General features: G+C 37.5%; 1 protein-coding gene across 1 annotated transcript in view; it reads right to left on the bottom strand.

The window, feature by feature from the left end:
* Positions 1–17,547, bottom strand: part of LOC109070543 (vascular cell adhesion protein 1-like) — a 34,383-nt gene that overhangs the window by 6,837 nt on the left and 9,999 nt on the right. Inside the window, exons 5-9 of the mRNA XM_042720034.1 lie at positions 5,118–5,390; positions 4,684–5,013; positions 1,903–2,169; positions 1,469–1,798; positions 978–1,205 (exon numbers count right to left, since the gene is read on the bottom strand). Coding sequence (XP_042575968.1) covers positions 978–1,205; positions 1,469–1,798; positions 1,903–2,169; positions 4,684–5,013; positions 5,118–5,390 — 1,428 coding nt within the window. The remainder of the gene's footprint in view (positions 1–977; positions 1,206–1,468; positions 1,799–1,902; positions 2,170–4,683; positions 5,014–5,117; positions 5,391–17,547) is intronic.

The raw sequence follows: 17,547 nt of genomic DNA, 5'->3' as shown, positions 1-17,547 counted from the left end.
AATTCTATTTTGTTTGTTTTTTATATATTTTTTTATTTTACTTTATATTTTTAAAACTAATTATACATTTCATAGTGTTTTATGTTTATTCCAAAATAATAACTAAAGGCATAACAATGTAAAACAATATTTTGGAAACATTTTAAAATAATGTTTCATTAGTTAACATTATTTAACAACTTTAGTTAACATGAACTAAGAATAAACAATAGCCTACTTCTACAGCATTTATTAATCTTAAATATTAATTTCAACATTTACTAATGCACTATTAAAATCAAAAGTTGTGTTTGTTAACCTTAGTTTATGCACTGTGAACTAACATGAACTAATAAAGAACAAGTTAGTATGCTTTTGAGTCTGTAGCAGCATTTTGAACCATCTGGATTCTCGAGGCAGGCTAGGGAAGAATGGTTAATTATAACTGCCACCTACAGAGAGATCTGTAGGAAATAATATGAAAATAAAACCTCATGGAAATAATAGTGACAAGCTTTTTTAATATATGCTCAATACAATCTGTGTCAAATAACTACAATGTTAAACACACAGAGAAATGAAGAAGTGAGACTATAAAACGTCCAGAGTGTAAAAGTTTCACTTCTACCAACCCACCTACCCTTATACAAACAGAGTGAGAGTTTATGACTGTACACATTACTGGGAAAATTTCTGCCTAAAATTGTGAATTGTTACACAGCAGCACACTCTATATGTGTGTATATATATATATATATATAATCTGCACAAAGTATTCAAGTTATTAGATAATACGTCTCAATTGTGCAATTGTGTGAGAGCAAAACAACTAAGCTTAAAGAATATGAAATGCAATACAAAATGTCTAAATTTAACATTTATGAAATTTTATTCAAATATAAAAAAAATTATTACTATAATTTCGCATTTTACATGAATTAGACAAATGATGCGCGCATGATTATTATTTTTATTTTATTTTTATACTTAAAACCCACCTGTAGATTTGACGATGAACACTTTGCTGTCTCTTCCCAGAATGTTTTTGGCGGTGCACGTGTAGTTTCCTGAACTGAGTGCTGAGGACTTGAGCACTGAGGAGCTGATCTTCTCTTTCAGATGATCCCATGTGTACGTAGGAGCTGGGTTTACCTTCACTGTACAATCTAGCATGTCCTTATCGTCTTGAATGATGGTCTCTGTTGAATTGGAGTGTTTTGGTTTATCTGAGGAGGACAGAGATACATTTCTCAGCACAACAGCAACATGTTGAGCAACTGTTATTAACAGATCACTAAAATACTGCACAACTGAAACCTTTTTATCAGTGTTCATTCAATTCATAATGTCATATTTGATCAAATAATCTCAGTCAATACGCAGATCTCTGTGTGTGATGAAATATGACAGTTGCACATCCTTCACACTAGAAGGCCCTACAGAAAATATAAACTGATTTATATGGCTAGCTTAGCAATAATAAACTTACAGTATACTTCGACATTAAGAGGTTTTGCTGAAATAGTAGGATGAGGTTGAGGTCCATCTGCTCCCAGATCCAGCTCTGCTTCACACCAGTATTCAGCTTCATCATCAGCTCTGTCTGGACGGATCAGGAGTGTGACAGTTTTATTCTCTGGAGTCTTGATGTTGTCAGTGAAGGTGGTTTGATGCAGCAGAGTCTGTCCTTTGTACCATTTGACAGTGAGATACTGAACAGGAGCCACATTGTGAACATCACACTGGAGCTCATACTGCTGTCCCTCCATCATTGGTCCTCTGTGATTCACAGTGCTGATGAACACACTGTCTGGAGTCTCTGTGGAGGAAGATTTACACACTCTGAAATCTGCTGTGATGAATGTACATTTATTAGATATTTCTGAGAATGAACAGAAAAATATCAGAAACAGAGAAACTCACTGTAAACGGTGACTGGGAGATGTACTTCACACTGTGCACTATTAGTTGGATTTATGTAGCAGACTGGCTTTATGTCCCATTCTGTCAGTTCTGACACTCTCCATGTGATCAGATTCTGGTTTCTGGTCATGGGCACTGCTCCCTCACTGGCTTCCCATCCCATCCCTTTATGCAGGACTGAAGTGTAACAGTTAACTGCAACAGAACCGCCGTATCTCACAACAACTCTCTGTGGGTCGAGCTGAAGAGGACATTCAGATTGTGCACCTGTTAAACACATTGAGAAGGATTTTTATTAAACGAAGCTCACAAATCTCACAGCTTTTCAAACATTTCATCATATTTCATCTTTTTCACTAGACAGTTTTATCATCTATATAAACTATTCATTCAGAGTATTTTCATTTCATAATGCTATTACTATCAGTCTTTTCAAAATATCTGTCTATCATTTAATCCATTAAAATATGTTAATCAATGGATCATTTGGTGCATCCATACATTTATATTTATCAGTTCTAGAGTTTTGTATTTTATAGAATTGGGCCAAGGACATTTACTTTGTAGCGTCTGGACCAATCAGACCCATTTGTCATTTGATTTAACGAATCAATTATTCATTAGATTAACAAATAATCACTGACCCCCCCCCCCCCACCCCAATACATTTTTCCATAGGAAAGACACATAATGCTCAGCAAACTGGACTCTTCTCTAATTAATTTATAGGAAAACCTTTCTTTGAAGGAACACACATATACTTCAAAGCAATTTTAATGTTGTTACTGTTTTTGTATATTGTCTTTTGTGTATTGTATATGTTTTATTCATGCTTATGATAGATCACTAGTTAATATAACCTCATCTATAAGATGTTTGGTATCTATGAGTTCGTATTTTCATGATCTAAATGAGAGTGTATATTATAAGTTAATACCTATGCAACACGTTAGTATTATAAGAATCTTGAAGATTCTTCTCTTGAACACCCGCTCGAGTTCCATTTGCAAATTGCCATGCTCTCAGACAAAGGGTCGTAAAACTCCCCAGTATTTCCAATCTCCCGCTTGGAATTTCAGTGTTTCTTATTGGACAAGCTCATCCTGAGAGGTGTGAATCTTCTGAGAACTTAAAGGCCTCACATCAGTGACCCGCCTTCAGTCTGCCGTTCTTTTTAGATTCAGGAATTCCAGGAGAAGATGTGAGCTAGAATGCTTCTAAGGACACCCTAAGAATGTGCCAGGCCCTCGTGCCTTGACTTTCCATTCATCAAAGATTCACCATTCACCATGTCCAATGAAAATCTAACATCTGACAGCCTTGTCCATACTGATGAAAGACTCAGCCTGGCAGTACACAATGCCAAGAATCAAGTATTCGTGCCTCCAAAGGAGGGCCATGGTATAGTGCCCAACAAATGGGTAAAGATTAAAAAAACTGATGTGTCACAACAAGAATACAGGTGGGAAAGACCAATTGAGGATATTTTAGTAACTGACGCAGCAGTTAAGGCCCAGGGAAACAATGAGTGGATTGATTTGAATTTGCCTAGAGATGAGGGATAGATGTCAGTAGTGTTTTTCAGAGTCCAGATATGGCGGGACTAGGGTTTTTAGGCTCTAGCTTGTCGCCTGAGGACGAAGACATGAACATTTCACCACTGATAAACACTGTAGTGTCCTGCCAGTATTAAAGAGGGACAGTTTTATTGGTAATTAGGCATATTTTGTTTAAAATCAATTTCTTTGGAAAGGTACGTTTCCCTTTTCTCTTGTGTGTGATTGCAGGTGTTCCAGCTTTACAGAGGAGGAGCAAAGACATCCAACGTTTGGTCCAAACTGCACTGGACACAAAGATGAACATGCCTGGACATCCACAGAACACAACGACATCTGACACTTCAACATGATCGCAACAGTATAATAAAAAAAGGACTTAGTCATTCAAGACAATGCAAACCTAAGCATGAACTCTTATTCGGTCATCTTAAGTAATGGAGCCTGTATGCAGCATTCTGTATTCATGATTACTGAAAATTATTTTTTTTTTGATCAAAAATGATCAAAGGGGGGATTGAAAGATTATGTGTATCTTTAGTCAGATGCATTTAAATGTGACTGTGTCTTAGACGCTATCAACTCAAACTGTATACAAATAGCCCATGTAATTAGCACATTAGGTCAGCATTAGGTCAGTGCTTCATGGGCTCTTAATGGGAGGTCCTATCAGGTCATCACGAGGTTACACTATCATTGGCTCTCCATGGGGTGTTATTGTATTGTTTGTACCACATTTGTTACCAGGTATAAAGGTCTGGTCTTACAGACAGTACTTTGGGTTAAGATTGTTTGAAGGATAACATGCTAACCAACACTGCTGAGGAACTGCTACACTGATACCTTCAATGAATTCTTCTCCCCACAAGAACTTTGGTCAAGCTTACTTATTTTATGTATTAGACAAATCTAGTACATTGGCGAGCCACCCAAACTACTGCTCAGTCAAATACGACAAAATCTAACAAGCCAAAAAACACACAGGTTACTAGCTTTTGCATCTGTACACTGCATCTTACATTTCTGTTAATCCATATTTGTTTCCAACAAAACTACTCAAATTTAGATATTTACTGTAAAACAAAAAAAAGTTGCATCTGATCCCTATTACTACACAACTTGACACACTGTGTCACTGCTACAACCACTAAAAGTCTTCTTAATTCAGATATGTTAACATACTCTAAAAAAAGATTAAGCATAGAAGCTAACAGATCTTACGTACCATGTACAGCAATGCTGAGAGGTTTTGCTGAATAAGTAGGATGAGGTTGAGGTCCATCTGCTCCCAGATCCAGCTCTGCTGCACACCAGTATTCAGCTCCATCATCAGCTCTGTCTGGACGGATCAGGAGTGTGACAGTTTTATTCTCTGGAGTCTCGATGGTGTCATTGAAGGTGGTTTGATGCAGCAGAGTCTGTCCTTTGTACCATTTGACAGTGAGATACTGAACAGGAGCCACATTGTGAACGTCACACTGGACCTCATACTGCTGTCCCTCCGTCATTGGTCCTCTGTGATTCACAGTGCTGATGAACACACTGTCTGGAGTCTCTGTGGAGGAAGATTTACACACTCTGAAATCTGCTGTGATGAATGTACATTTATTAGATATTTCTGAGAATGAACAGAAAAATATCAGTAACAGAGAAACTCACTGTAAACTTTGACTGGGAGCTCTACTATACACTGTACAAAATAGTCTATTTTATAGTTTATGAAGCAGAATGGCTTTATGTCCCATTCTGTCAGTTCTGACACTCTCCATGTGATCAGATTCTGGTCTTTGGTCATGGGCACTGCTCCCTCACTGGCTTCCCATCCCATCCCTTTATGCAGGACTGAAGTGTTACAGTTAGCTGCAACAGAACCGCCGTATCTCACAACAACTCTCTGTGGGTCGAGCTGAAGAGGACATTCAGATTGTGCACCTGTTAAACACATTGAGAAGGATTTTTAATTAAACGAAGCTCACAAATCTCACAGCTTTTCAAACATTTGATCATATTTCATCTTTTACACTTCACAATTTTATCATCTATATAAACTATTCATTCAGAGTATCTGCATTTCATAATGCTATTACTATCAGTCTTTTCAAAATATCTGTCTATCATTTAATCCTTAAAAATGGTTAATCAATGGAGCATTTAGCACATCTATACATTTATAGTTATCTATTCTAGAGTTTTGTATTTTATAGAATTGGGCCAAGGACATTTACTTTGTAGCGTCTGGACCAATCAGACCCATTTGTCATTTGATTTAACAAATCAATTATTCATTAGATTAACAAATAATCACAGACACCCCCCCCCCCCCCCCCACTACATTTTCCATAGGAAAGACACATAATGCTCAGCAAACTGGACTCTTCTCTAATTAATTTATAGAAAAAACTTTCTTTGAAGGAACACACATATACTTCAGGGCATTGTGTATGTTGTTACTGTTTTGTATATTGTCTTTTGTGTGTATCGTATATGTTTTATTCATGCTTATGATAGATCACTAGTTAATATAACCTCATCTATAAGATGTTTGGTATCTAATCTTCAGTATTGTCATGATCTAAATGAGAGTGTATATTATATGTTAATACCTATGCAACACGTTAGTATTATAAGAATCTTGAAGATTCTTCTCTTGAACACCCGCTCGAGTTCCATTTACAAATTGCCATGCTCTCAGACAAAGGGTCGTAAAAACTCCCCAGTATTTCCAATCTCCCGCTTGGAATTTCAGTGTTTCTTATTGGACAAGCTCATCCTGAGAGGCGTGAATCTTCTGAGACCTTAAAGGCCTCACATCAGTGACCGCCTTCAGTCTGCCGTTCTTTTTAGATTCAGGAATTCCAGGAGAAGATGTGAGCTAGAATGCTTCTAAGGACACCCTAAGCTTGTGCCAGGCCCTCGTGCCTTGACTTTCCATTCATCAAAGATTCACCATTCACCATGTCCAATGAAAATCTAACATCTGACAGCCTTGTCCATACTGATGAAAGACTCAGCCTGGCAGTACACAATGCCAAGAATCAAGTATCCGTGCCTCCAAAGGAGGGCCATGGTATAGTGCCCAACAAATGGGTAAAGATTAAAAAAACTGATGTGTCACAACAAGAATACAGGTGGGAAAGACCAATTGAGGATCTTTTAGTAACTGACGCAGCAGTTAAGGCCCAGGGAAACAATGAGTGGATTGATTTGAATTTGCCTAGAGATGAGGGATAGATGTCAGTAGTGTTTTTCAGAGTCCAGATATGGCGGGACTAGGGTTTTTAGGCTCTAGCTTGTCGCCTGAGGACGAAGACATGAACATTTCACCACTGATAAACACTGTAGTGTCCTGCCAGTATTAAAGAGGGACAGTTTTATTGGTAATTAGGCATATTTTGTTTAAAATCAATTTCTTTGGAAAGGTATGTTTCCCTTTTCTCTTGTGTGTGATTGCAGGTGTTCCAGCTTTACAGAGGAGGAGCAAAGACATCCAACGTTTGGTCCAAACTGCACTGGACACAAAGATGAAACATGCCTGGACATCCACAGAAGACAACGACATCTGACACTTCAACATGATCGCAACAGTATAATAAAAAAAGGACTTAGTCATTCAAGACAATGCAAACCTAAGCATGAACTCTTATTCGGTCATCTTAAGTAATGGAGCCTGTATGCAGCATTCTGTATTCATGATTACTGAAAATTATGTTTTTTTGATCAAAAATGATCAAAGGGGGGATTGAAAGATTATGTGTATCTTTAGTCAGATGCATTTAAATGTGACTGTGTCTTAGACGCTATCAACTCAAACTGTATACAAATAGCCCATGTAATTAGCACATTAGGTCAGCATTAGGTCAGTGCTTCATGGGCTCTTAATGGGAGGTCCTATCAGGTCATCACGAGGTTACACTATCATTGGCTCTCCATGGGGTGTTATTGTATTGTTTGTACCACATTTGTTACCAGGTATAAAGGTCTGGTCTTACAGACAGTACTTTGGGTTAAGATTGTTTGAAGGATAACATGCTAACAACACTGCTGAGGAACTGCTACACTGATACCTTCAATGAATTCTTCTCCCCACAAGAACTTTGGTCAAGCTTACTTATTTTATGTATTAGACAAATCTAGTACATTGGCGAGCCACCCAAACTACTGCTCAGTCAAATACGACAAAATCTAACAAGCCAAAAACACACAGGTTACTAGCTTTTGCATCTGTACACTGCATCTTACATTTCTGTTAATCCATATTTGTTTTCAACAAAACTACTCAAATTTAGATATTTACTGTAAAACAAAAAAAAGTTGCATCTGATCCCTATTACTACACAACTTGACACACTGTGTCACTGCTACAACCACTAAAAGTCTTATTAATTCAGATATGTTAACATACTCTAAAAAAAGATTAAGCATAGAAGCTAACAGATCTTACGTACCATGTACAGCAATGCTGAGAGGTTTTGCTGAAATAGTAGGATGAGGTTGAGGTCCTTCTGCTCCCAGATCCAGCTCTGCTGCACACCAGTATTCAGCTCCATCATCAGCTCTGTCTGGACGGATCAGGAGTGTGACAGTTTTATTCTCTGGAGTCTTGATGGTGTCAGTGAAGGTGGTTTGATGCAGCAGAGTATGTCCTTTGTACCATTTAACAGTGAGATACTGAACAGGAGCCACATTGTGAACATCACACTGGAGCTCATACTGCTGTCCCTCCGTCATTGGTCCTCTGTGATTCACAGTGCTGATGAACACACTGGTCTGGAGTCTCTGTGGAGGAAGATTTACACACTCTGAAATCTGCTGTGATGAATGTACATTTATTAGATATTTCTGAGAATGAACAGAAAAATATCAGAAACAGAGAAACTCACTGTAAACTTTTACTGGGAGCTCTACTATACACTGTACAAAACAGTCTATTTTATAACTTATGAAGCAGAATGGCTTTATGTCCCATTCTGTCAGTTCTGACACTCTCCATGTGATCAGATTCTGGTCTTTGGTCATGGGCACTGCTCCCTCACTGACTTCCCATCCCATCCCTATATGCAGGACTGAAGTGCTACAGTTAGCTGCAACAGAACCGGCATATCTCACAACAACTCTCTGTGGGTCGAGCTGAAGAGGACATTCAGATTGTGCACCTGTTAAACACATTGAGAAGGATTTTTATTAAACGAAGCTCACAAATCTCACAGCTTTTCAAACATTTGATCATATTTCATCTTTTACACTACACAATTTTATCATCTATATAAACTATTCATTCAGAGTATCTTCATTTCATAATGCTATTACTATCAGTCTTTTCAAAATATCTGTCTATCATTTAATCCATTAAAATGGTTAATCAATGGATCATTTGGTGCATCTATTCATTTATATTTGTCAGTTCTAGAGTTTTGTATTTTATAGAATTGGGCCAAGGACATTTACCTTGTAGCGTCTGGACCAATCAGACCCATTTGTCATTTGATTTAACAAATCAATTATTCATTAGATTAACAAATAATCACAGACACCCCCCCCCCTCACTACATTTTCCATAGGAAAGACACATAATGCTCAGCAAACTGGACTCTTCTCTAATTAATTTATAGAAAAAACTTTCTTTGAAGGAACACACATATACTTCAGGGCATTGTGTATGTTGTTACTGTTTTTGTATATTGTCTTTTGTGTATCGTATATGTTTTATTCATGCTTATGATAGATCACTAGTTAATATAACCTCATCTATAAGATGTTTGGTATCTATGAGTTCGTATTGTCATGATCTAAATGAGAGTGTATATTATATGTTAATACCTATGCAACACGTTAGTATTATAAGAATCTTGAAGATTCTTCTCTTGAACACCCGCTCAAGTTCCATTTGCAAATTGCCATGCTCTCAGACAAAGGGTCGTAAAACTCCCCAGTATTTCCAATCTCCCGCTTGGAATTTCAGTGTTTCTTATTGGACAAGCTCATCCTGAGAGGCGTGAATCTTCTGAGACCTTAAAGGCCTCACATCAGTGACCCGCCTTCAGTCTGCCGTTCTTTTTAGATTCAGGAATTCCAGGAGAAGATGTGAGCTAGAATGCTTCTAAGGACACCCTTAGAATGTGCCAGGCCCTCGTGCCTTGACTTTCCATTCACCGAAGATCCTAGGATCTCAGCTGATGTCTCTCATAGCTATTTTTCACTTTCCACTGGGAAGGAACTCCTAATCACATCAAGTCAGAACATCTTTGGAATTCATCACTCTTCAAAACCAGAAGAACGTGATCGCGACTCCTACACCACCGAAGCTCCAAACCATCAAGACTTTCATCCGAGACTTCATTCGGACGCTCGTTCCAGGCTAAGGCAATGCAAGTACTGTACATTTAGCTAAGTGAAACAGAGGTTTAGTATAAGCTATAGACCCCGTTATAAACGCCGCTGATGGTTTTACTCAGGTGGTTAACTGACTCTCTTCATAGCTTCATTCTCTGGTTTTCCTGATGGTATCATCCATCAAATCTCATTTGCACTTTCCCCTGTATGAGTGATTGTATGTTTGTTTATTTGTTTGTTAGACTAGTTTGCATTGTGTTTAGTTAAAAAACTCTTGTGCACAAATTAGATGAGTTTCTGATTCTGCCTTGCAAATTGGTGTCCCTTACGATTTTGATCCTGGCTACATGCTCTGATGCATTAATACAGTATGAAAGTATTTTCTGTGGCCACGAAAATGTCCTACATTTTCCTAAAATTACACTAAATGTTCGCTGGATTAATTAAGATTAATTGATGGCAATTTAATTCTGCTACAGTTACTATTGGCAGCTCATATAAATAATTATTTTTTGTAATTATTTATATACATTTCCCTTTTGAGCTTAATTTACTACAACTTAATAGCTTGAGAAAAAAACAAAAGTTGGCACACCATAGGCTTTAAAAATGCAAAACTATTTAATATTGTGCTTCACACAAGGTAATGTTTCGAGCTAACAGGCTCTTTGTCAGACAACAAAAAATTATTTCAATCCGTGCCTTTAAGTGATTAATCAAGAATCACATGACCTTAGATGAAGAAAAAAAAGACCATGAAATGAAAATGGCAAAAGAAAAATACAAAAAACTGTGAAAGTAAAATCCAAAACATACAAAATGTATAATAATAGCAATAATAATACAATGAAGCCTGCAAAATTGAAATCATAAACAGTAGATATTGAATAATTCTATTCATACATTTCGTAGGGTATTTTATTGAACTCATTAATTCTGGGACATTACCTAGCTCTTTTTTTTTAGTGACCATGGATGTTGAATGTCTATATATATATAAATATATCATTTTTCTTGACCAGCTTTCTGTTAAAGTTGCTAGTATGTCTGTTTGAATTGACTAAATTGGTACTGTCATACAATTATTTTGTATTTGCATTTGATTTCTATTTACAGATCTCTGGTGTAAGCAAGTTTTGCATCATTTTGTGATAAATTTCAACATCAATTTTTTTTGTGGAATGGTACTGAATCTCAGTTGTTAGACAGCTGAAAAACACCCCCACAGCATGATGCTGGCACCACCATGCTTCACTGTTGGGACTGTATTGGACAGGTGATGAGCAGTGCCTGGTTTTCTCCACACATACCTCTTAGAATTAAGGCCAAAAAGTTCTATCTTGGTCTCATCAGTGGAGGGCTTGACTGGTGGAGGGCTGCAGTGATGGTTGACTGTCTACTTTCTCCCATCTCCCATCTCCTGACTGCATCTCTGAAGCTCAGCCACAGTGATCTTTGGGTTCTTCTTTACCTCTCTCACCAAGGCTCTTCTCCCCTGATAGCTCAGTTTGGCCGGGCGGCCAGCTCTAGGAAGGGTTCTGGTCATCCCAAACGCTTTCTATTTAAGGATTATGGAGGCCACTGTGCTCTTAGGAACCTTAAGTGCAGCAGAATTTTTTTGTAACCTTGGCCAGATCTGTGCCTTGCCACAATTCTGTCTCTGAGCTCTTCAGGAAGTTCCTTTGACCTCATGATTCTCATTTGCTCTGACATGCACTGTGAGCTGTAAGGTCTTATATAGACAGGTGTGTGGCTTTCCTAATCAAGTCCAATCAGTATAATCAAACACAGCTGGACTCAAATGAAGGTGTAGAACCATCTCAAGGATGATCAGATTAAATGGACAGCACCTGAGTTAAATATATGAGTGCCACAGCAAAGGGTCTGAATACTTAGGACCATGTGATATTTCAGTTTTTCTTTTTTAATAAATCTGCAAAAATGTCAACAATTATGTGTTTTTCTGTCAATATGGGGTGCTGTGTGTACATTAATGAGGGAAAAAATGAACTTAAATGATTTTAGCAAATGGCTGCAATATAACAAAGAGTGGGGTCTGAATACTTTCCGTACCCACTGTATATATTGTGTTACATGTTGTATAGCAGCAGTATAGACAGAAGAGATTTAAATGAAATAAGTGACTGTAGTTAAAAGAATAATGTAGTTGGAATAGTATTTGGCATAACTGCATTTATGAGTTTAAAGTCCTGATAGCAACTGGGAAGAAACTGTTCTGCAAGCGAGTGGTTTTTGCCATTAAGGATCTGTACCACGTGCCTGAGGGCAGAAGATTAAACAGGTGGTGTCCTGGATGGGATGTGTCCTTGATGATGTTTCTGGCCCTTGAGAGATAATGGGAGTGAGCAATGCTTTCCAGGGAGGGTGGTGAACAGCCAGTGATTTTTGGGGCTGTGTTGATTATTCTTTGGAGGGATTTCTTGTCTGCCGCAGTGCAGCTGGAGTACCACACTGAAATGCAGTACACTAACACACTGTTGTCAGTTACTCCATCCGGACCAGCAGCCTTCCTTGTGTTTACAGTTTTGAGTACTCGTCTCGCCTCATATTCCTGTAGGGTGAGATGGCAGGTGCCAGAGGTTGGTGAAGGTGCTGAATTTGTTGTAGGTTGCTTAACCTCAAAGGGGGCAAAGAAATGGTTAAGTTCCTCAGCCAGTGAGGCATCAGCTTTAACGGTGCTGTGGTTATTGTTCTTATAACTGGTAATTGCTCTGAATGCCCTGCCACACTCTTCTTGGCTTATTGTCTGTGAGGTGGTCCTCAGTTTTCTTCTTATAATCTTCTTTGGTGAGTTTGATGCCTCTCTTTAAGTTAGATCTAGCAGTGCTGTACAAAGCTTTGTCACCAGACCTGAAGGCGGAGTCGCGTTCTTTAAGCAATGACTGCACTTCACATGTCATCCAGGGTTTCTGGTTGGGAAACACCCAAATCTTTTTGTTGACTGACATTTTCCATGCAGTTTTTCATGTAAAACAAAACAGATTCTTTGTATTGTTCCAGGTCCTGATGTTCAAATACCTCCCAGTCTGTTCATTCAAAGCAGTCCTGCAGCTGAGAGAGAGACTCCTCATGCCAAGTTTTAATGATCTTTGTGATCCAGTGCCGGTTTCGTTTTCCTCTTCAGTGGGTTAAATCTTTGTGATAGAGTATATTTACCCCTCTTCTCACACTCATCACATACTGAGAATATTGGGAGAAATCTGTTAAAACTGATCCAGTGTATTTTTCCCTCTGGTCACACACTTAACATATTGGGTGAATTTAGGTAGAACTGTTTTCAGACGTGTTTGATTTAAATCACCCGCTAGGATGTGCACTCCGTCTGGATGGTTCCGTTGGTGTTATTCTGTAGTGCTATGTAACTGAGTGAGAGCTGTGTTAGCGTTAGAGTCTGGTGGCACGTACACAGCAGTCACTATTACTGCTGTTATCTCTCTCGGTAAATAGAACGGTCTACCTATAACAGACAGCGCTTCTAAGTCAGGCGAGCAGCATGTGTCCTTAATATTACTGCTGTTACACCAATCGTTGTGCACAAAGATGCAAAGTCCCCCTCCTCTGCTCTTACCCGAGTCTTTTTTTCTGTTCTGCCGGTGGATTGTGCGTCCTGATAGTTGAACCGCAGCTCTGCTCCCTATACGCAGAGTACGCAGTTTGCGTAGGGCACCAACTACCAGGGGGGCACCATCCCAATTGTTAAATAAATAAATAAATAAATAAACCCACGCACCCCCCATTACCCCTTCCGCGCTCACGACCGCTCGCTCCTCGTGTTTGCGTTGAATGCTCATAATTGATGGATGGACATCTATGCCCATGGAAAAGACATCAGGAATCCGACGCAGAGAAAAGAAAACGAACTAAAGTCAAAAACCGGCATAAAGTTGGCTTGATGTTGGTCGTTCGATATTCGCAAATTTAGGGACCGTCTCTAAAGTTACATGCGATATTGGTATGTACTTGTTTACTAACGTCAATAGCATTTGAGGAGAATAACTTGGTCATATAAACAACTGTAAACTGTTAATCTAGGTGTCAACTATAATGCACACCTTTTACAGTTTTGATATTTACTAAAATAAACTGTAAATCATATGTAAATTCTGCTACTTTTTCGAATGTTTGGGAATGTTAAAGCTCAGTAGCATTTGAGGAGGAATGCACACCTCATACATTTTTTATATTTATTAAAATAAATTGTAAATCATTTGTTAAAGATAAAAACGAAGCCCGTACATCACTTCCAGGCACATTCCGGTGAAACTTTTTTGGCTGTTGACTTTAACGTGTTTTAATGTCGGAAATAATTTCACCACCACCAACGCATCTAATATTCTCTCTGACTTTCCATGATCCATGAGGTATTAAGATAATTTATGATGGTTTTAAAAACAGACCTAATCCATCAATAGCCTTTAAAATTACTTAAAATGCATTAGATAAAAACAATGAGGCAATAATGATTGGTTAATAGCCCTGTTAAAATACATAATGTAGGCTAATAAAAAATAAACAATTTATGTACACAACATTTTATTACAAATGCCTGCAAAGGGAGCCAAAGGGTGAATGCTGGTCTATTTTGACCCCTTTAGGGTTTTTTTTTTTTTTTTTTTTTTTTTTATATAATATTTGAGGAAGGGTGCACAACAATACAATCCTGCTTAATAAAATACATAATAATAACCTACTAATTGTGTGCAGCCAGGTTTCCGATTTGTTGTTAACTGTAGCTCCAACTCATCCGTTTTTATGAGTTATTGATCTGGCGTTGGTGAGAAAGATGCTCGGAAGCGGTGGTTTAAACAGTTGTTTACGTAGCCGAACAAGTATTTATAGCCCGACATCCTCGCTTTTGCTTCCTCTTCTTCCGCTGCCTGCGTCGTCTGCTGGGTCTGATAACGATCCACGGAGATCCCGGTGCTCTTGCTATGTCCTCGTATGTTGTGAGTCCACTGAAAATCACTTGTAACAGTTAACTTGCACTGAAATCCGTACTGGATTAAGTTCTGACGTTCGTAGGCAATGTTTGCATCGGATGCCTCGACAAACAAATTTCAAAACAAATATAAAACCTCACACAAACAAACACCAAACAGGAGCGCTAAGAGCCGCTGCGTCTGCGCGCCCCGCCAGCGCAATCACATTTGCACCCAAAACACTGGTCATAAGATAAATAATAAAGTTAAAATCATTTAATCTCCAAATCAAGTAATAGCTAACATTTAGGATCATTTCAGATAAACAGATGTCTGCACTTCAGGCACTGAACAAATAAAACATACAAACCTGCGAGACTCACAAGCTGTGAAACTGCGAAGAGATAAACAAATCCAGTGAAATGTTGAAACATGTACGTGTTCAAGGAAAAGCAATTGAACAGAAAATATTGCAAATAAGACCCAACTTTATGACTGTAACTCTAACTGTATGGTCTGTGACTGAATAGCTGTAGCTCGAGCCAGGGGTGGTTCTGGGGGTGGGGGCGAGGGGGGGGCCAGTGCCCCCGTGTCAACAAGACTTCTTTAACAGAACATCATAGACGAGCCATTTCTCGGGGTAACGGTGCTCGACCGATAACGATTTGGTTTGACGTTTGACATTTTGTCAGAGATTCAGCCTCGGAAATCCTAAGTAATTCTTTAACGATTTAGCACAATGACAGGAAACATACTGTGTTGTAATAGTTTTCAAATGTAGAAGAGAACAAACATCGTGTTTTATTGGTTTTAATCTGCCTTAAGGTATTGTAACTGATAGACCTTATGTAAAAGTGCAGGACAGGGACCGTCTGCAAAGTGCAAAACGAAGAGAAAAAAACACAATTATTCCATCTAAATGCTTCACTTGTGAAATGTATAAATAATAAATCTCAAATCAAAGGGGTGTGTCTTATTATTTGTTCATAAAAGAACATTTAGCTGTTTGTTTTATTCACAGAACTGTAGCACAACAAAAGTTATTGAAATGTACCAATTGAGAAAAAGCTTGCAAAGCATTACAGCGATTGTGCAGTTTACTGCCCCCTAGAGGAACATATTGCACTTGTCTTGACCTAGTTTGACAGTCAGAAGATTAAATAAATTAATTTACAATGCATACAGTTTGATATGTTAACATCAAGGGATGTGTCTTGTTACTTGTTCAAAGAACAATATTTACAACCATCTTTTACTATCATATGTAAATCAGGATGCATATTGAATTAAATTTGAATCTGTTAACGCACTCATTTTTAAAACATACAGTATTCCATCTCAACTTCAATGGGTGTGTTGTGTTACTGGTTTCTAGAAGAACATTTTGATGGTGGTTTTAGCCACAGAACTATAATAGAACACACACTATTGAAAATGAAACCAATACATAATTTAGTTTCAAATAAATACAATCTTATATCTCAGCTACAAAGGCTGTGTCTTGTTACAGATTTCTTATGGAACATTTTGCAGTAGTTTTTATTGTCAAAAGTAATGCAGAAGTCACGCTATTGACTTTCAAAAATCGAATGCGAAGCCTTCCAAAAAGTCTCCAGTATTTCTGCCCCCTAGAGGAAGATACTGCAGTTGTTCTGAATGAGTTTGACATTCAAATGTATGCATTCATTTCAAATAAATAAAGTCTTCTATTTCAACTTCAAAAAGTGTCTTGTTACCTTGACCTAAAAGAACATTTCCTTGCAGGTTTTACTCTCATTTGTTATTCAGGATACATGCTATTGAATTAAATTCAACTCTGTTAATAAATTCATGTAAATTACATGAAGTTTTCTTTCTCAAATCCAAAGGGTGTGTCGTGTTAGTGGTTTCTAGAACAACATTTTGATGGTGGTTTTAGCCACAGAACTATAATAGAACACACACTATTGAAAATGAAACCAATACATAATTTAGTTTCAAATAAATACAGTCTTCTATCTCAGCTACAAAGGCTGTGTCTTGTTGCAGATTTAATAAATGATATTTTGCAGCAGTTTTTATTGTCAAAAGCGATGCCGAAGTCATGATATTGACTTTCAAAAATCCCTTGCGCAGCCTTCCAAAGAGTCTCCAGTATTTCTGCCCCCTAGAGGAATGTGCTGCAGTTGTTCTGAATGAGTTTGACATTCAAACTTAGAAATTCTTTTAAAATCAATAAAGTCTTCTTTTTCAACTTCAAAAGGTGTGTCTTGTTTCTGATTTCTAAATGAACATTTTAATTCAGGTTTTACACTCATATGTAATTCAGGACACATGCTATTGAATTAAATAAAAAAATTCCATTCCAGTGTCATACAGCTTAGGCACAAGAAAACTCAACACAGTCACCACAAAATTACAACCTGTAGTACTTGCGTGTCTTTCTCAACATAGATGTAATATAATATAGATATTAGTGTTGTCAAATGATTAATCGTGATTAATCGCATCAAAAAAAAAAAAGTTTATGTTTACATAATATATGTGTGTGTACTGTTTATTTATTGTTTATATATAAATACACATAGTATATATTTTGAAAATATTTACATGTATACATTAATATATTTATGTTCTTATAATTTATATTATATATACTTATATTTAATATATAAACAACATTTTTCTGAAACATATACAAGCATGTGTTTGTATTTATATACACATAATAAATATACACAGTACACACACACACACATATATTATGTAAACAAAAACTTTTATTTTGGATGCGTTTAATCACTTGACAGCACTAATATATATTTATATATGTATATATG

Source organism: Cyprinus carpio, chromosome B3, assembly GCF_018340385.1.
Source record: "Cyprinus carpio isolate SPL01 chromosome B3, ASM1834038v1, whole genome shotgun sequence".
NCBI classification, from domain to species: Eukaryota; Metazoa; Chordata; class Actinopteri; order Cypriniformes; family Cyprinidae; genus Cyprinus; species Cyprinus carpio.
This window is presented reverse-complemented; position numbering and strand designations above follow the sequence as displayed.